The sequence below is a fragment of the Athene cunicularia genome, assembly GCF_003259725.1.
Source record: "Athene cunicularia isolate RWA chromosome 2 unlocalized genomic scaffold, athCun1 chr2_part1, whole genome shotgun sequence".
In the NCBI taxonomy this organism is placed as follows: domain Eukaryota; kingdom Metazoa; phylum Chordata; class Aves; order Strigiformes; family Strigidae; genus Athene; species Athene cunicularia.
The window spans coordinates 128,436,678-128,457,257 of record NW_020799095.1 but is presented as its reverse complement, the minus strand read 5'-3'; the positions used below and the strand labels follow the sequence as shown (position 1 = coordinate 128,457,257).

At 39.5% G+C, this 20,580-nt stretch overlaps 2 protein-coding genes across 4 annotated transcripts in view; both read left to right on the top strand.

The window, feature by feature from the left end:
* RAD54B (RAD54 homolog B) overlaps positions 1-20,580 on the top strand; it is a 66,139-nt gene that overhangs the window by 16,564 nt on the left and 28,995 nt on the right. Inside the window, exon 1 of one of the 3 annotated variants that reach the window (XM_026841788.1) lies at positions 8,533-8,888. The exons of the other annotated variants lie outside the window; for them this stretch is intronic. The gene's annotated coding sequence lies outside the window, so the exon portion shown is untranslated. Of the gene's footprint in view, positions 1-8,532; positions 8,889-20,580 lie in introns of those variants that run through there. 3 annotated transcript variants of the gene reach the window in all.
* Positions 1,511-8,414, top strand: FSBP (fibrinogen silencer binding protein). Its single transcript, XM_026841803.1, has 2 exons — positions 1,511-2,658; positions 6,904-8,414. Exons 1-2 carry the CDS (start codon positions 2,288-2,290, stop codon positions 7,427-7,429), a joined length of 897 nt encoding a protein of 298 aa, XP_026697604.1. The 5' UTR covers positions 1,511-2,287; the 3' UTR covers positions 7,430-8,414.

The following is a 20,580-nucleotide window of genomic DNA, read 5'->3' as shown; positions in this document are numbered from 1 at the left end:
AGTATTAATGGCCTCATCCTCTCCCTGCACTGTCTGACTGGGATGAAAGCCTGTGAGAAATACCTGTGTATACAATATGGATCCCTCCAGCAAGTGGCCTTAGACTCTCATTCTGCTCAGTCCTGGGCTCCTAGCTGCCCTACAAATCTGCACTGAGTCTCTATGGCAGCTGGTCTGGATTTATGACCTTACCAGTGGCCAGTCTCCAGGTGTTCTGGTCCCTCTAGTAGACAAATATCAGACCTTCTGTCTCTGGCCCAGACTCACAGTTGCTCCAGTTCTTGGCTCCCAAGCCTACTTGCTGGCTAGTCCAGCTTGGTGTTTGCCAGACACCACACACACTGTAGGTACCCAGGCAGTAGCAAGGGCTCTGGCCTCTGCCTCTGGGCCCCTGTGATTTGTGGTATAACTCCAGCTGCCAGCAGGTACGCTTCCGTCCACAGTCACGCATGCAGAGTAGAAATTCCCCTCACCCAGGAAAATAGTCACAAATGTAGTTTAACAAGAAGATAGGACGAACTGCAGTGATGAGGCACAGGGCATGGCTGGACAACTGTACTGAGCAGCCACCTGTTTACATGCACCTGGCTCCTTTTATCCTTTTTTCCCCTGTATTTTCCTATGCTTGTTCTGCCCCAAACCACTTTCATCCCTCCCTTTTCTTGCCTTTGGTTGTTCCTCTAAATATCCTGTACTATGCCTTCTGCAATCCCAAAATACTCTTCCTGGCATCTCATCATGAGTCCCATACCCAGTGGACAGTTACCCCTCCTTTAGTCTGCAAGGCGATCTAGAGAGAGCCCCTCTGGTGGACTCAGCCCACTGGGCTGCTCGTGTTTCTGACAGCCTTGGGAGCAGCTGGACTGATGGCTCACTTTCATTTGGGTTACTGGGGTTCCTCTGCCTGACACTGTTCGTCTGTGCTCGTTGTGAGTGTGGGAAGGAGCCTTTAATGACACAACCTAAAAGTCAAGAGACCGAGCACTGCACTCCTGCTTCAACAGCAGAGGGTACAGCATAGGCTTACCTGTGACTCCTCAATTCTGATACCATCAGAGCTTAAACTATCTGAGGCATGTTCAGGTTTTTTTTCCCCCAGTTACTGAAGGGCAACCAAGTGCAAAAATTAGAGGAAGGCAAAAAAAAAAAAAGGATAACTACCAGCTTTCTACTCTTAATGACAGTAAAGTGCAAGTGTGGGGAAATAGGGAAGGATGAGTTGTTTAAAAGTGATGTTTTTCATACAGTGCTTCTAACCACATGAGTATTTTGTTTCTCAAATTCTAGTCTAATGGGTTTCAGACTATAAAACGCTTTATTTAATCTTGGCTTGAAAGCAATTCCAGCAAAGTGGACTGGTCACAATTTTGATAGGTGGTACAGACAAGCCAAGTCTCAGAAATGCTTCTAACATGCTTGCTATTCTAAATGCTAAGGCCGGAGCCCAGCGCCGGGCGCGCTGTGGCAGCTGCGGGCCGAAGGGACAATAAGAGCTGATGGAGGGCCGGGGCTCGCTGGCGGGCGCCGTGTCGCTGCTCCGGCCGGCGTTGCAGGCTCGGCCGCCGGGAGAAGCGGGCTCTTTAAGAAGCCCCCGTGTAGGTAGCTGGAGCCGGCTGCCAAGTGCAGGAGAAGCTCAGCTTTACTGCGAAGCCCGCGCCTGAGTGTAACCTAACCGGCTGGAGGATATGCCGCCCCTGATTGACAGCAGGACCAGCATTATGCAAATGGCGCCGGGCGCGCGGCGGCCGGGGGCTCTGTCAGGGAGCTCTCTACACACGCCGCCCTCGCCCTTCGCCTCCCGCTCCCTGTAACGCTCAGTGCCTCTCACAAAGCAATTGTTGCTTTTTTGGGGACGTCGTTACATGTAAAATCATCTCGAGCGCGGTTTCAGTTTGAGATACGTGCGAGAGAGCTAGGGAGATGTGTCAGAGCTTGTTACTCAAGCTAAATTAGGTAATTTTTAGCTGGGTAACGTGCTAATCTTTAAACCTTTATGTTTTTAAATCCTGCGTATGTCTGGTCTCTTCATACAAAAGTGTATTTTGCTTGTTCCTTCTCGTCTTCTTCAGTCTGAAGCCTTATGTAGGTCAGGCTTGGCTTAAGCAGATTTCCTGAACCTGCGTCAGCTTAAGCTGAAGGAATTTTAATAAACCCTCCCTTGTAGGCGTGGGCCTAAATGAGACTAGCCTAGTTAAGCCTGATCTTTTTCTGTTTGTGAAAAAGAGCTGAGCAGAGCTAGGGACTGCATGGTGGCTTCAGAAACGGCTTCCTTAATTCAAAGATAACAATGGTTGGGAAGGCCAGATCTTCTAATTTTACCTTATCTGAAAAGCTCGATTTGCTAAAACTCGTGAAGCCGTACGTTAAAATTCTCGAGGAACATACCAATAAGCATTCTGTAATAGTGGAAAAAAACAAATGCTGGGATATCATAGCTGATAACTACAATGCCATCGGAGTAGATCGCCCTCCTCGTACTGCACAGGGCCTGCGCACGCTGTACAAGAGGCTCAAAGAATATGCCAAACAGGAGCTATTGCAGCAAAAGGAGACTCACTCAGATTGTAAAAGCAGCATTTCCGAGCCAACCAAGAAAGTTGTGGAGATGATTCCACAGATTTCCAATGTGTGTTTAAGAGACAGGAGCGGTGTTCAAAGGTGAGATGATTCTTTTTATTTTGTTACTGAATGAAAATTATGGCGCCTCCTATCTACTCTGTAATGCTTTGCTTGTGTTCAGGCTCCTAAAGGAAATGTTTATCAGAGAAAATCCCCAAATGAGGAACAATGACAAAGTAATAATGCTTTTGTTTTATGGGAAGCTTTATGGTGACTTAGCACTGCATTCATTTTTTCAGCTCTCTTTCAAAGCCTGTTTCAGAGTCTTTGTCATACTCTGGAAAGTGAGGGTTAAGCGAGTATCAAAGAGAAATAGTAGCTCCAACCTCTACCCCTCCCCTACCTTTTAATAGGCAGATTATTCAAACACTGGCAAAGTGATGGCTATTCTCCTCCATTTAAGGTAATACTGCAGTCATTTTGCAACATATGGAACTATTACCAGGTTAAATAGGATTTTTAATAAAGTTAGTTCACAGAGCTAAGAAACCTCACTCATCTACCTTTTTTCTTTCATTTACTCTAATGTTTGCATGTTATGTTTTAACCGACCCCAATCCTTTAAAAAAAATAAATCTGACTCCCCACACCACAGTGCCTTTGTGAGTGCAAATGTTTTTTTAAATTATACTCTTTTTTTTGCATTGACAGTGGTTCCTTGAAACTGGAGCAAAGCTAATTGCAGTTTAAACTCCAAGCAGTTCTGTATCGTATGTTAGGTAGGTTAAATACAGACACAGAGAGGTACAGCACTAGAAGTTTTATTTTTTTGTAGGTTTGGGTGGTTTTGGTTTTTTTGGTTTTTTATTTTTTTTACTGCTCAGTAAAGTGAGACACACTGTCTAGATTTGAGCCAGACATAATACAGGCAGGCAGCATGCAGGCTTTCTTCCACAGCTGGCTAATGCCCCTCATATCTGACTTGCAACACTCTGCTGGTTCTGTATTGGTCCTTGAGGGATCAAAAAATGCCTGGGTCAGGTTTTGGTTCCTCCAGATACAAAAACCAAGCTAGGGAGGAGGGGAAAGCTCTGATTTTTCTTATTTTCCCAAGCAGATTAATGGGAAGCAAACTTTCTGTATTTTAATCAGATATACTGATAGTTGGTGCAGCAACATAACACTTAAGAAAAGCTGGCATGCGCACACATGCTGAATTGGATTCATGGTGCCACTGGTTGAACTGAATGGTAACAATTGTCTAAATCCCAACATGCCAGATGCTCTAAAAATATGCTGTTGTGGGTCCTTTGCGTAAAGAAGTCTGAAGCAACTGGGCTGTGCTGCTGCTCCTGGTGAATGCCCCTGGAGGAACTGTTCCAAAGAATTCTCTGGAACAAAACTAGGCTTTTAATTGCGCTAATAAAGGTTGCAGTGTCTTGACTACCAACTTTTGTAAGGAGAAAAAAAAATAGTGTGAGAACTTTGGTTTGTAGATCGGCTTATAAAAAGCACTGACGCTTTTCGTGGATGATTAAGAGCTAATGATCTCCGTAGTTTGTCTCCTATAATTTAAACATTTTTTGCAGTCCCTCATGGGTCTGGGAACATTGACTTGATTACTGCTTACCCAAAACGGTTGTTCCTAGGAACAGCCAATATACTGGCCGCTGAAGAAAAAGAACATAATTTAAAAGATTACTTTTTTCCCCTGCCCAAATACAACATTATTTGATAGTTCTAATTTTAACTCTGAGTTGCATTTTACCCTAATTTTCAAAACTCTGTATATGGCTTAGGTTTTGTAGGAGGGAAATACAACTTACAATGAATCCAAATTCTTAGACGCACCTTTAAGCAATTTCTAGCTTGCTGTGATTAAACAAAACCTGGTGAATCATGGGTGCCTGCAGGGTTATAAACACCATCCCCCAATTGTGGTAACTACTGTTTGTCTTTCTTTCAGTCAAGTTGTCAGAAACAACATTAGTAACCACCATACAGGCAGCTCTTTTGTTTCTCAATTCCCTCTTTCTCTCTTCGCTGTCTAATTGTTTTCCTCTTTAAGAAACAGACTCTAAGGGGGAAAAAAAAAAAAGAGCCTTATCAGAGTTACCTGAAGATTTGGTAATTTTCTAGTTCTGTGTGGATTACACTTTAAGAGATGAATTTTTCACTGTTTGGAGGCTCTAGTCTATATTAGACTAAATCTTACCTATCTTTCTTCTCCTTAACCTCTCTTGGTTTCTCTTTCTGCTCTCTCTCTCTGTTTCCTTTTGTCAGAATGACCTGCTTCTCCTGCTGGTTGTTTCCACTTTTCTCAGGCTAGAAGCTGGCCAGGTGCCAGCAAATAAGGAGGGAAGCTGTATTAGAAGCTGCGGTTGTGAGGAGGGGGAAACCCAGAATGACATTCAGCACTGGGGAAAACAAGTGAAAATCTGTGTGTAGGGTAGTACTTCTGATGCTCAATGAGAGGAGTAAAAGGAATGTGAGAAAGAGGTATATAGTAAAAGGTGAAGCTTTGTGGCATGAGGAGGAGGGAGTAAGGTGATACAATTGGTACTCTATAGGCAGCTCAGGTAACAGTCTATTAAGATTACCCTGGCGTTTTCTTCAGAGAATAAGTGAAAGGTCTATTTTCAATACCTGCTTCAGATGGACCTTTATAAAAAATACTTAGTTAAATTAGTTTGGGTGGTTCACAGGATTAATTTTTGGTGAATACATTGCTCTGACCCTACTGAACATTTTTACAGTTGAGTATTGAGAAGTTTTCGTGCTTTTATTCTAGAAAATGCACTTTCATGTTAATGGATGGCAGGCTAGATCAGGGTTCTTTGGAAATTGCAACCATGACTACTCATTTCTTTTAAGCCAAGAGTTTTAAAGACCATGGGACTTGCAGGAGAGATTATCATGCCACCTTTTGATCAAAGAGTTAGTGCATTTACACAAGAAGTAGGATGTACAAATTAAATTCTCCTTTGCTTCTGGGAATTTGAACCCACATCTGTTGCTAGCCAGGAGAGTGTTTTAATAACCAGATAGTGTTTCTCAGTTTGTGGCTTGTAGGGCTCACATGGAATTAAAAAAGTTTAAACACCTCCCACCCCCCAATTTAACAGACAGCAACTCAGATCCTCCAGGGTTGGGGAGCATCTGTGAATGTTACATTAATCATTGATCCACTTGTTGCCTTTAGCTGCTAGCAGCAGCTCAGTTCTACAAGGGTTGGGGAATGTCTTGTATCTGCAACCACTAGTTATAGCCTGTTGTTTTAGACAGTCATGGCCATGATGATGCACTGTCTTCAGTATCAGTAGCAAGTTAATATATTCCTCTTTCCATGTTACACTGTACTGCCTTCCCAGTCATGCTGAAAGTATTCTTATTCTTTGTAGATATGTACAGTAAAATAGATCAAGAAGCTGATCTGGCTTAAAAAAGCATTACCTGAATAAAAGAGTGATGTGCAGAAGCATAGGGTTTCAAACACAACTAGTGGTAGAGAAGTGGCAGGAACAGCACGAGCCAGTATTACCATTAAAGCCAATGTAATGTCAAATAATGATTTGAGGTGCTGCTGACTCAGGGGTTTACACAAAGACAGATGAGTCATGTGGGCGTTGTACTTTTGAAAAGAAATGCAAGAACTATAGGCTATTCTTAATGGAAGCATTTCTGTGCCTTCTATTGAAACTTTAGAAAAATATTGGCATCACCGACTCAGAGAGAAGGAGCAAGCAGGGATTAATTTAATTCCCTAATCTACTGGCAGGGCCATCATTTGAGCTCTGGTCTCTTCTCCCAAGGCTCTTTGAGTAATTTTATTCAGTGACTGTTTTACATTAAATAAACCAACCAAACCACCACATACTTGGGTGCGTGTATTGGAAACAGGGAATACATTAGAACAGGAGGAGATGAATAAATTTGAAGATGGAAATGTTTCTTCCGCAGTCCACTTGATCTGAATTAATGCCCTTTTAAAATCACATTATATATTATATAAACTCTTTGTCAACTTGCAAGACTTGCTACTGCTTTGTTTTTATTCTCATTGGTCACTAATAACCCTTCTTGTTTCTCCAGTGTCAGAAGAAGGGCCTACCAGGATAATTCTCTGTGGGCTATACTGCCTTTATAGCAATAGAACCTGAATAATACAGGGCAATGTATGTGTGGTGGAAAAAAGGCTGTGTGCTTGCGGTGTTTGGGTAATGAAGTAGAGTCCCAGGCAGAGATAGCAGAGTAGTATTTCAAATGAAGCTTTGGTTACTTACAGCTACAACTTTAAAAAATAGTTTTTAATGGATTATTTAAATATGATTTTGTGTGTTCTAGTGCTAGTATCGATAAAGAAACAATTGCTGGTACCAGTTCACCACAGGCAATGTTGGATCACCATCCTGCGACAGTCATGATGGAATTGCAATCAGAAGAGGATGTCAAACCTCCTCCTTCTTTGGTTATAGACTCACAGCAAAATGAGAACTTAGAACAAGAGGAAGAACACCAGCTGGTGCATATTATGGAAAGGTCTCCTTCAACATCAGTATCTTCAGTTGATATGAGAGTGATGATGTCTCCCTCTCCTGTACCAAGAAGAGATGAGTTTTTTAGGCTTGAGGTTGGAGAACGCTTTAGACCAGTGTGTGGTTATGACCCACAGATGTTACAAATGCTGAAAGAAGAACATCAAATAATACTAGAAAATCAAAGAAAAATTGGTCTTTATGTCCAAGAAAAAAGGGATGGTTTGAAAAGAAAGCAGCAGCTGGAAGAAGAACTGTTGCGAACAAAAATCAAAGTAGAGAAGCTGAAGGCAATACGACTACGCCGTGATCTGCCAGAATACAGCAATATTTAAATATTTTATTACTTTTGTCACGTTCTTTGAAATACTCAAAATAAATGCTTTTACCCTAGCAAAACTGTTCCTTATGTTGATATGGATGGATCGAAATCTGGGCTTGGGGGATGAAAGCATATTTTCCATGTTGTTGTTTACGTACCTTAGAAAAATACCTTGTATGGGTTGGAATGCACCAACTCTTCTGGCCTGAAGTATAATCAAATCCTCTATATTTAAGTGTTTAGGTTGATAAAAATCCAAGCTTTTAAAATATTTCCACATCTCTGTTAGAGTTGTGATGAGCTAATGGAAAATTAGCTCAGCTTTTTAAAAAATTTTGATCATATGCATTATTTTTTCAAATAATAACCTATCCTTTAATACCTTAATGAAGTTACAGGTTAATAAATGCATATAAAAAGGAGGAACAAGAGGCTATGTTTAAATGTCTTATTCTTTTCAAGTTGGTAAATCTTAGGACAGTGGTGAGATTTTGCTGATGTATCAGCTTGGAAAACAAAATTACTGGATTGTTATATTTTTTTAATGTTCAGTAGACAGTTGAATAAATGTACATCTTTTTAAAAGTTAATACTTTTTATTGTTTCCAGTGGAGTGTTTCCATAGGACGTTATCAAAATAGAGACAATGAATGCAACGCTTGGTTTTTAAAACTGCATGCATGTGTAATTTGTGTGTACAGTTACCATGATTGTATATTCAGTTATAGTAATTATACTGGTGATCAACCACAAAAAAGTCTAATTTCCTCATTTGCATGCATAATTACTACAGTGCATGTGCAACCAAGACAGTTGCAGGTGCCTTTGATCAATATCACTATGACTATAAGCTACTGAAATGAAATAGTTTCTGTATGTAAGTTACATGTGACTTGAAATCAGCAGAAGATTCCTTGTCATTCTGGGTACCTTTTATAAATGCTGTTGTTCTGGTCTTTCGATTAGTTTCAAATAAAAAGCCCCAAATGAAAAAGAAATTGATTCTTCTGTCTGTCCTCGTAGCAGCTGTTTCCTCTGCAGTTATGATCAACGTTCATAACTGGAAGAAAAATACCTGGAAAGCATAAGTCCCAGGTGATTAATTTCTTCATAATTCTTAGTCTCTTGCCTGTTATGAATGGATTCACAACTGCCTTAGACCTCTGGCTCTGTATTCCCTGTAACGATGCTTTCTCCTTCCTCTAACCTTTAGCACAAGAGAAGGAAATGAAGCACAGCGTCAAGGAAAAAGAGAACAAAGGAGATCTAATTCTTCCTGTGCCTCCCATCTCAGAGGGCCCAAACAACAGAAAGAGCAAAAGCAATAGGAAGGAGAGTATTTCTTCTTGCAGTTGCTTGTAACTGTCACTCTTGTCACCACTGTTTTCCCAAATCTGCTTCTTTCTCCCTTCCCACAGAACCTCAGCATGCGAGCATGGGGCACTGGTCTGCATCAGCAGACTCTGAATGAGGTAAGCCTCGCACCTCCTCATCGGTCTTCTGAGTGAATCAGGTTACCTTTGTAGCCACAGGGGTAAATGCTTATTAAAAACTGAAGGCTGGAAGCATATAAGTGTAATTGAGGTGCTAGTGGAGCTTAAAGAATTGTAGTTAAAATTCTGTGATGGTGATGCAAGAGAAATAATCTTGACTGTCGGTGCCCAGGATAACTTTAACAGGTTACAGGTGGGAAGAGCACAGGAAGCAAGTCTGTTGGTTACAAACAAGAAAAATACAGACAGTGAAAACAGATATTGTCAATATGAAGTTCCCCAATACTTTTCAATTCATTTTCTAGAGGAGAGAGCACTGTAAGTGTTTGTTTTGTTGGGATTTTTGTGTGTGCTGAAAATGATGATGCCTGAATAAATGGCCTCTCTTTCTGTACAGTCTTTGGCTTTCTGCTGTATTGTTCAGTTCAAGAACATTGATCTGTTTTTGTGGAACTGGAAACACTTCAATGAGATAGTCACTTCCCTGAGTTTACAAGAGTGAAAATATTTGCTTTAATAAATAAATAGGGACTTTATTTGTTCTATTTCTCAGAAATGGGAAACAGCACTAAATTCTCTGCACTCATGTAATTTGGAAATGCCTGATCTTATTCTTTCAGTTGAAAATCAGAATTCTGGTTTCCACTGGTTCTACTTGTTGTTTCTGTCCTTACGTATTATGCAGATTAACAAGTTTTAATAGTTCAGAAAATAATTCCCATGTGGCTTATCGTCTTGCAGTGGTTTTGAATTATAGCTATGCTTATGTTGGCCACCAAAATGCTCTAGAGACTTCAGAATATTTTCTGTTGAATTCTCCATTCTCCTTGAGCTAGATGAAGAGGTGACCTCCAGGGTTTCTATTGGCATGATATTTTTATTTTGAGGACTAGAACCAGAGGACTCTAGCCTTTGAAAGCTTGCAGTCCATTCTGAAGTGACAGGCAAAGTAGATGCAAAACCAGAACTCTTAAGTAAAGCAAAGTCTCCCTTGTATTCTTGATATTGAAATAGGAAGGATGTAAATGAGTAAAGAAAATACACTGGCCTGGTCAGAGCCATCTCCGCATAGTGAGCGTTCTTCCACGTTTGATTGTTCTGTCTTTGTCTCATTTCTTAGTGGAAAGCCTTTAATTCTTACCTGCGGACAGCACCTCTAGTTCAGAGATCTCTCGTGCTTCTCATCTCCTTTGTTCTCGGTTGTGTTTCTTTTGGGTTTTGGGGAGCTTGGGGTGGGGCGAAACATCTCATGAGTCCCCATGGACCTTGCTTGTTTCCTTACCAGTGACGTGACATTTATTTCCTTTAATATTTCCTCTTCAGTGACATTATATTGATCTGTCAGTGCAGTATGGTGCTGACCATATAGTATACCTTTCCATGCTGGTGGATCTGTGTTTCTCACTCCACATCTGCTTTATAGTATTGGGTTATCAGTCTGAAACAGACTTCTCACTTCTCAGTGCCTGTTCCTGGGGTTTTTCCATGTATTCCTAATGTGGGTACATGCATCACAGCTGTGGCTAGTCCTTCTGGACTTTAAAGTGCTGTGAATTTTTACTGTTCCAGCAAATGATATTTCATTACCATGTGTGAAAGGGATGATAGGAACCCCTTCCTTCCTTCACCCCTGTCCTTATCCTCTTCACTACATCTGGCAATGCCATTCCCTGCCTGCATGTTTATAATGGACCTAGTAGAAGCAGAATAATTTTTAGCCAAGGACAAATTTTTACCATATGTTCGTGTACTTCTAGTAAGATAGCTGAAATAAACAGGCTTCAGGAGTAATTTAATTCCCATCTAATGGATTTATGTTTAAGATTAAAAAACTCTAACTATGATAACTTTGTAACTGTGATAGCATCTTGTGTAACTTCATCTATCTGAGTAATTGTCTAATGATCAGTCTGTAATTTTGTCAACTACTCCCTAGTTATCTTGTTTTTTTTGTCCCTTCTCACTTCCCCCCTTAAGTTTATAACTCTTGTGGAATCATCCCAGTTGATGTGCTTGCCTTAGATAAAAATTCTTATCAGGTAAAAATGGTAGGAGAGAGGAGTACTCCAAGACCAGGAGAGATTATTTATAGCTAACCTTGCTTGTCATACTCCTGTTTTCTAACATCTTCCACCTCGCTTGCTTCGATTCCTTTCTTCCATTTATATTTCTACACATTTTCTGTCTTGGAGTTTTTAATTTCATTTATGCAATGAAAATGCATAGTCTAGAGCTTGCATACTGTCTTCTTTGGGCAGACTTTGTGTACACTGGATTTCCAATAGGCAAAGCCACTAAGTTGGTTATAATTGAGAACGCTGTTTCTATGTGGGAGGAACAAATGAGGGATTGTGATACCCAGGCTGGTTGGCTAAGCTGTCTCTTTAAATTTATTGTATCTTATTTTAAAGTGCTTTAGAATGGTTCCATATGAATTTTAACTTCAGTACAATCATACAAAGTTTATTCATGAAGATGATAAACTGTTGTTTTCCTAGGGTGTTGATTACTGTTCTGTTTTGCACATGAAAATAAAGACTTTAAAAAGAATTCCTATTAGCATTTCTCAAGGTTTTGAAATAACATGAAATGTAGCTTCTTGGTGTGTATCTGTAACAAGTCATGCTTTTATTCTTTTTTCAAATATCCAGGTCTTAAATCATTAGAGAAATCTCATTGTCTAAGTCTTAATCTCAAAAAAAAAAAAAAAAAAAAAAAAAAAAAAAAAAAAAGTGCTGTTTACAGTAGTTAAAATAATAGTCTGTTAGCTGGGTAACACATGACTAAATTTCCATCATGCTGTGACCCAGGTTTCTGTGTTTTATCTCTGCTAAAAATGAAAGCAATCGCCTCAATGTCAGCCAGAAGTTGTCTGTGTAGTGATGGTTACTCTTAAATGGCATCCAGTTTATCTGGGCAAATTTTCCTCCATCATAAAGATACAGCTTCCTAAAGTTTTATCTAATAGTAGCTAACCAAATTAGTCTTCATGAATTCTTTCTTGCAAAACCTACAGTTGCTAAATGTGAAAGTAGTTTAAAGCATCAATTGTGGTTCATGTGTAAGAGAGGGTGGATAAGAGTCAGAGAACCCAAGGAGAGCTCAGCTGGCTGCAGGTATTGGCATTCCCCACTGCTCCTGTCTTCTGTGCGATGGGATTTCACACTATTTTATCCTAGTGATTACACGGAATGATTAGTTGATGTATCCAAACATCTCTGAGTGAACATAACACTTTGTTTGACTCTATTATTCACACAAGAATATAATGTAATTTTCATTGAATAGTTAATCAGCAGTTACTCCACATGATTTATGACTTCTATTTGTTGTTTAGCAAAACTGCAGCTTGAAAAATCCTACTTAAGTTTTTGTATTTTATGTATGCAAATAGAATTTGAAAAAAAGGAGGTCATTGTTTCCTGGCCATTTCCTGTTGGCTCTCATCTATAGTTAGCATAATTACAATAATTAGCATAATTTAACATAAATGTCAGCTAAAAAATAATTCCTCTGCATTATGGTGCCCCTCCATACTCGGTTGAAGTCAGGACCTATTTTGGCTCAGTCATTTTGTTTACAGTATTCTGTGTGTTGCCATTTTCTTACTTGGCATGTCTTTGTATGATCCTTGTTTATATTGCTAATGCTTTCTCAAAAATGTCTGTTTTTAAAGCTCAGAACTTTCTGCATGCTTGAAATAAGTAAACCAATTTATAAATCACCATTTTTTTTTTCTTTTGCTTTAATTTAACAGTGAAACAATAGGAGAAAATGTTTATCTAGTTTGGGGATGGGGAGGAGGGATTTTGGACTGCCTGTGGTTAGTTACTACAATGTTAATTGTTTCCTCTATTGTATCAGATAAAATCTGTTGCAGTAGTCTCAAATTATATCTATTATTAATCACTGAAGATGTAATGTGAAAGAAAATAATTTATCATAACTCTGTAGCAGTTTGAAAGTAAATTTGACTTAGCCCACTTGTCGATACTGTTAATAGTACCATTCTGAGAAGTCTAGAAATGTTTGTGTGGCAAGTACCAGAAATACAGAAGTAAATTTGGGTATGCATAACATTACTATTATTGTTGATACATTCTCTGTCATAATATGTCATTCACTTAGGTGTGCACATGTAAGCAAAACCCCATTATTTTTAACATGTAAGCTCTGCAGGTTTCACCCAGATGTGATGCTTGCATAGTTTTGTGTTGTAAGGAAGCTTTGGCAGTGAGTTGTACATCATGATGGACTTGCAGGTGACATTGGTAGCATCAACTATCAGTTTGGCCAAACCACTTTCTGCTGGGTTGCCTCCACTCAGGCTATAGTGTATGTGTATTTGTGGTTGTTTATGTCTTTTTGAAGTAACTCAGTTTTTTTCTGTGAGCTGGACTGAGAGGGAGATTACACTGGTTTGGATATATTGAGGTTTTATGATTTTCCCTTTGTAGCGTTCTAGTTTCTCTGTGCTTTTGAAAAGGTACCTTGAAATTTGGCACCCAGCTGGTCTTTGGCCATCCGTGTAAAACCTCACTCAAGTTTGTCTAATTCATAAGTCATTGGCAAACACAGAATTTGGTCATTTTCAGTCCAAGTTTGTTGTACTTCAGATACAGTCCCTAACTGAATTCTTAGGAGAGTCTGTCCAACCTGGACACATTGCACTGTTGAGAGCAGGGATTTCTCAGCTGTGAAGACCTTCAATGAAAACAGGAAAACGTGTTCCTAGTTTTGCTGCTAGCAGGACAACCAGCCTCAGTGTGGAATCCACTTTGTTTAGATCCAGAAAGGGTGACAGATGGACAGCAAAGATCTCAAGCACAGCTGCCCTTTTTTCAGGGGGATAAGGATTTCAAAGCTCTTGCACAGCTGCATAGGGCATGGCCCAGCTCTTCTATGAAAAGTTCAAGACCAGCAACAGCCTGGAAAATAGGACCTGTAGCTCTGCGATTCAGAGTACTGCATAGTGTGTGCACAAGGGAGGGCTGAGTTAAGCTTGCTTAGGGAATTTAGCTGTTGTTTGTTATAATTATTTCTGCTAGATAAAATTTGTTCCTTTCTGAAGAGGTTTTGTTATATAGCTGTATGTGCTAATTTACTGTAGTTGAGTTTTGAAAATACATGATTCCTAAGTATTCCTAAGTCAACTTCCAAGATGGTACTAAAGATGTTTTTCAACAGTCCAGAAATTAAATATATTTTGAGAGTTTCAGACACTTTAGCTCTGAAAATATAGTGGGCATCTGTAGAGATTGTTTTCAGATGAAAAATAGTAGAGATAAATCTGATCTTTTAAAAAATCTCATCCTTCTCTGATGAGTATGCACATGTACATATGTATGCATACACACACGCGCCCAGTGAGATATGTGTATGGTAAGTTGATAAGAGCTGTGCGTGCTTCAGAGGCCTTCAGGCAACACCAAGGGTCAAAGCAGTCCCTTGGGAATAGCAAGTGGACCCATTCTGCTGATGGAAAGCTGCCACATCTCCATGTCTTCTAGCGTTTCCTTATATAAGTGGTCAGCTCAGGACCAAAAATAGGCAGGGCTGACATGAAATAGACTGTTAAAGGCATCCCAAATTTATGGCCCCCTGCATGGAATCATCTTACTAATTTGCATTGGAATTTCTATGCAATTTAAGTTATATTCAATTTTCTTACATCCATAACCAGCAAAGGAAGCACAGTAAGCATCACTTACCTCCACAAGGATGAATTTCTCTTATTTGCTCCTCCTTCATCTTTCCTGTTCCAGTTTTGCTTTTGTAGTAAGAATTAGAACTACAGCTTTAGGTTTTTGTGCTTGGGCCATAAATACTACTTTTCTCCTTGGACTACTGAACAGGTTACATTTATGTACATCAGAGATATGTAACTTCATTTGGAAAGATTACTCTCTTCCAAATATTCCGTCAGCCACTCTGCAAGTAATCATTGCTGCATAACACATGAAAATTCTCAAAAATACGACTCATCCTTTGTGTGCCTCTTTACAGGGTAATGTCTTAAATTTTAAAGTCCTGTTTAAATAATTTAAGATAAGAATATATTGTATTTCATGCTCTTGACAGTGGGCATAAGTTTTATTTATTATTTTTATTTTAAAGACTTTATTATAATCCAGGGAAATCAAAGATGAGAATCAACAAACACAAACAGTACATTAAAATATTTTTCCTTCCAATTGTTCTAAAACATGTTAATACAAAGGATAGATAATCATAATAAAACTCTTTCTGCCTGCTTGCTTTCTGTTACAGATCTGAAAGTTTTTCATTTTAGGAACAGCAAAGAAATAGAGTTTTGTTTTTACTAAAAACCAGTGGAAGAAAAAACAAATGATTGATTGCCAAACTATGCATGTTCAAAGTACCACCTATGAATTTAGCTGTGTAGCTGCTGTCAACATTTAAACACAAAAGGATGCATACTTGCATCTCTGTAAGCTACTTCGAAGATTGGCTGCTTTTTGAAATGTCTACAATTGGCCTATGATTGTGTAATAGTCTAATAACTGTTTCTTAGTAATTTGGGGGGTTTTATAATTTAAATATTTGGAATTTTTGCACTTATTCATTTAGATTATAATTTATTGCAATAACATTCAATATTTACAGAACCCAAGTATAGATGTTGCTTTCTGACATGACTTTTGCATTTGTTTTTTGAAGTAAAAGAACCTTTACTTGACAAATTAATCAAAACTACTTGTGATGTAGATGGCAACATTAAGAAGTGTAGTAAACAGTCAAGTTGGATGGCATTTGACTTGTTCCAATGTTTTACCGAGCTTATCTGGCTCACTACACCAAATCATGCCTGCAGCCTTTCAGAATTCTCAATGATGCTGCTTTTTGCTTTGATAATAGGAGTTGCACATCTAGTTCTGTGGACTTGACAGAAGCTTTCAGCTTAGTTCATTAAATTTTTACAGTGGAAGCTGAAGTCAGCTTAGGAAGAATATTTTTCTACCATGGAGCTGTATTTTGGAAAGTACATGCTTTCCATCCTTTCTTCTCTGCAATTGATACCCTTAGGAGGTAAATGTTTCATTAAATGATGGTGAGAGGATTGTTCCTGCTTGTTCAAATTAAGTACATCTACCATCTCTATTACTGTATATAGAAGGTTCCTATTTAAAAAGAAAATTAAGGTTGCAAATTGAAGTACCCTAAAACTTGCAAATACACACAACCTGAATCCAGCCTTCTCCTGCTGTTGGGTGTAGTCATTAATTACATGATTATCGATTATATTTCTGTAGGATTCCTTGCCAGTTTCAATTCACAGAATGGACTGCGTCCACACAGGGAGCCAGTATTCAGTATTTTCTTTCCACTTCTTTGTTCTGTTACAGACTTATGCCTTGTTTTCAGCACACTATTCAAACTATTTTCAATTAATTAGGGTTTTTTTTTTTTCCTCTGGTGCCCATCATGATAGTATCTGAGTACTTCACAGATGTAATTACGTTTCACAACATCCTTATGAGATAAGAGCTTGGTATAATCTCCACTTTCTAGGAGATAATGCAGGAGTTAAGGCACAAAGAGAATAAAACCAAAAAGCCCTATTATTATTGAAGGTGCAGACTGAATCAGCTAGGACTGCATTATCTCAGTGCTTTAGTATACTGTACAGTTAATCTTTCCAAACCACAACTTCTGTTTGCACCTGTGAGTGTTCAATGTTACTATCAATGAGACTGAATCATAAGTCAGGTGCTCAGACAAATGTTTACTGCTGAAAAGTTGGGGTTAATGACTACACCACAGAGGAGCTCTAGAAGACATGCAAGTAAAATCTAGTTCTCTTCAGTTTATCCAACCACAAGAGTGGACTTTCTGTCCTTGAAGTCGTGGCCTCCTTCATCACACACCTGCAGTTTGCAACAAAGCTGCTGAGGGATTGCATAGGCAGCAGCGGACTCTTTTTTTTCTTGCTGCTGCTGCTGAGCAGTTTGGTTCTCTGCACTGAATGAGGAAGAGGTCCCATGGTGGTGGTAATGCAGTATGTTTTCTGTAAAGACTTTATAATGATAACTTCATATGCATGGTGGGGCAGATCACATCACTGGAACAGTCTTGGTTTTGACATCGCCAAACTTTGCTCAACTTCACAACCTTAAAACTATTCACTTAGTGGGAAGCTGGGATCTGGGGGTTGGAGTGGGGGTGTGGTGTAGTTTGTACTACAGGATTGTAGATGTTAATTTTTTGGCTTTTAATGCAAATAACATTTCTAAACAGATAGACCATATAATTTGATGTTTTCATCTATGCAAGACTTGCAAGGTTGAATCTCTTTACCCTTTGGGATAATAAAATGCATTAGGAGGTCGCAGAATTCAGTGTAGACCCTTAACACAGCGGCATGCAGTGTTCTCCTCAGTGAGTTTTGCAGGTGTTTGCTGACAGCAAAGAAACAGAAACACTGGAAATTTTTCAGGTTGAAGAACAGAAAGTACCAAAGGGATTTTGAGGAAAACGGTATGATGATCCAAGCTTTAGCTCCTGGTTTGCTTTCACTGACTTGTTCACTAGAAATTATATCCCTGATTCTGGCTTCTCTACCAGTCCTAAACTCAGAATTGATTTGGGTTTGTCTCGCAGGGTATAATGAGTTAAAAGTTTAATTTGCCTCTATTTCTCATGTTGCACCTAAATCTCCCCTTGCTGTCTTTCCCCAGACCTACCCACATAGAGAGCAGCTGCTGAATCCCATAATGTAAAACTACATGGAACAGTGTAACAATAATAATAGTTTTATGTTGACTACCTTGGTAGTCTCAAAATTTGAATTAGGAAAAAGTTAAACTAGAAGGATTGGGGAAGAGGTGTGGGCCCTGTTTACTAGGAGGTTGGATTGCCCTGAGTGCCCTTCTGGGCTCACCTGCTTGACATCTTTTATGTTGCAAAGTCATGTTGTTCTTAGTTGGTTTCTCCTACTCTCACTTTTCACTTTATTTTTCCTATCACTGTCTAATCAGCTCCTGTTCTCATTTCTTCCTCCCAGGTCTTCCCTTGACGGCTTCCAGCCGGCTGTATGTTAATCAGTGAACCTTGAATTTTGAGGGACAGCGGTGAGGGGCAATAAATTTTTCTTGCCCCAGTTCCTGCTTAGAAAATCCCAACTCTTTCTCTGCTGCTTGACTTTTATACTGGACTCCCATCCCAGTCTGTCCCAGATATTTTCCCCATCCCTTCTCCTAAAATAATCTGTTGTCTTCCAACTCTTTTTACTCCCTGCTTGGTTTCTAGCCTTCCCCTGGCATGCTCTGCCCTGGCATGCTCTGATTCCAGCTCTGACGGTCTTTTACCAAGTTGTGAGTTTTCTACCAGGTTAACATCAGCCTTCCTTTTCTGCAGTAGTCTTTCTTTTCAGACTTATCTCAAATTGCTCCTCCCTGTAGCTGGTCCTTGTCCCTCCCCTCTGCCATCTTTCCCTGGTTGGTGTCATGAGGGGAGATGATGTCTCCAAAGGGTAGAGACCGGGAGAAATTCCCTGCAGGCATGCTTGGAAGAGATCCAGCTTTGGTGGTCTGAGCTGTGAGAGCTGTGACTACAGAGAAAGCTATTCTAGCATGTCCAGTGTGTAATCCTCAGGAAATGAAACTGCAGGGAATGTGCAAACTGTGTGTATTTCCAAGAGCTTTAGTTCTCAGGAATGGAAAAAGTTTTACCCCAACCAAAAGAAAAAATAAGTTCTATCTTCTCCCCAGATTTTTAGATTCTTCTCCAGAGTATTGAGTTATGAGAGCTTCTACAAGGAGTAATAGTTTATTGTGACTAGAACTGTATTAATCTGTGATTTTGGTTCTCATGAACGGTGATTTTTCTTTCCCTGAAAGTTTTTATGGACATTGTGCATGTGTGTGATTAGGTGTGCTTAAACTGAGACAGCTAGCATGGAAGATGTGTGGGCTGATGAAGGCCTGGCAAAGTTATCAGCTATGTAAAGTAAAATCTACTAATGGAGATTGCCATAGTAATGCACATTGAACAGTCTAGAGACTAGTTTGATTGGAGTTTGAGATGAAAGCTATGCATGTAAAGTATCTTTGACACTGATGTTTACAACTATTAAAATATCATTTGCATTTTTCTTTAAAAATATTTTTGGATGTAAAACAATGATGTGTTTTTCAAAGAAATATTCCTGCTTGAAATAGCAGTCTTCAGGTGCATTTGCTAATGACACTGATATGTGTGAGATGAATTACATATACATTTGTGTTTGACAGAGGGGTACAAAGCACTGGGTTGAAATCAAGAGCCTCTGAGATGTAATCCCAGCTGTCATTGATTCTTAGGGTTTTAGGACAGGTCAACTCGACCCTTGCCAGTTGCACTCCTCCTAGAAGTCTTACAGAAGTGCTGTGAGAAGAGTTATTACATATTTTTCTATCTTTGAGGCACACTGATATACATTTACATGTTAGCTTAGTATTAAGTTTATCACTAGACTGAAATTGCTTTGCAAGTGAAGGATGATGTTATCTCTGTCTCATATTTCTTTAAATATTCCAGGGATGCATTAGGAGTGTTTAACATACAGATCTTTCATATGGAACAAGACCTTTAACTACTATGTAAACATCTGTTCTCTAAATATTATGAAATAATTTGATTAAGGAACTTTTTGATTACTTCCTCTGCTCCAAAGACAGAGATGACGCTGGCTCTACAGAGCAGATCAATGGCACACGTGCAGAGTGGCTGCAGCAGAGCACTGCCATTGAATTTTGGCTGTAATTTATTCAAAGCCCAAATCTCCTTTTACCTCAGTCCAGATTATTTGCTCTGCCTTCCTCTCTTTTTTAATTATTCCTTAGTGCTATAGAGCACAAATTGAATCAATGTTGTCTTCTTTATATTGTAATATTTGCATTGTGACAGTGCTTCTTATTTAGAAGACTCAGAGCAGTTGACGGAAAACTCCTTGTCGTTCCATACATGCTTACAATGTTGGAAGTTCAGGTATGGAGGTGTTGGGTAACTTGACAGGTCTCATGGTTTCAAAATTGCTCCAACCTAACAGTCGCTGCCATTAAAAAAAGGGGCAGCCTCCCAGTCTGCTTGTTCCAAACCATACATATCCGTTCCCTATACTGACTGTAGCTGTTGATGGGATTTGTTGAGCTGGCTAGCCCCTGCAGCTGGTGGATGAGAAGCCGAGCAGGGAGAGGGAAGGAAGGGTGAGCTTGTGGGCTTTGGCAGCAGCCTGGGGTTAAGTCATCCATTAAACCACACCTCAGGCTGAGGTGTCTAGTGCCCTGCTCACTGGAGTACCCTACTCTTTATGGTAATGCATACTTACAGTGCTGCAAGCTACAGTGTATAGTTACTGAAAATGCATGTTTTAATTACCTTTTGTAGTCTTTCAGAATGCTTCTTTCTTGGTGCATTGGGAGTAACCTAATGCACTTAATCGATGCATTTTCTCTAAATCCTGCTCATCAGAAACTGGTTAAACTAGTTTGCCATTGGAATGCTCCCGTCCCCTCTCCTGGATTCTGTCCCACTTTCTGTAAATCATCACCTTCCTGAGGCTGCTTAAACTTTTCCTCATATCAACTAGGCTGTGGTTTATATCTTGAAACTTAAACCCTTGCTTTCTCAAGCAGAGAAAGCTTTTTTTTTTTTTTTTTTTTTTTTTTTT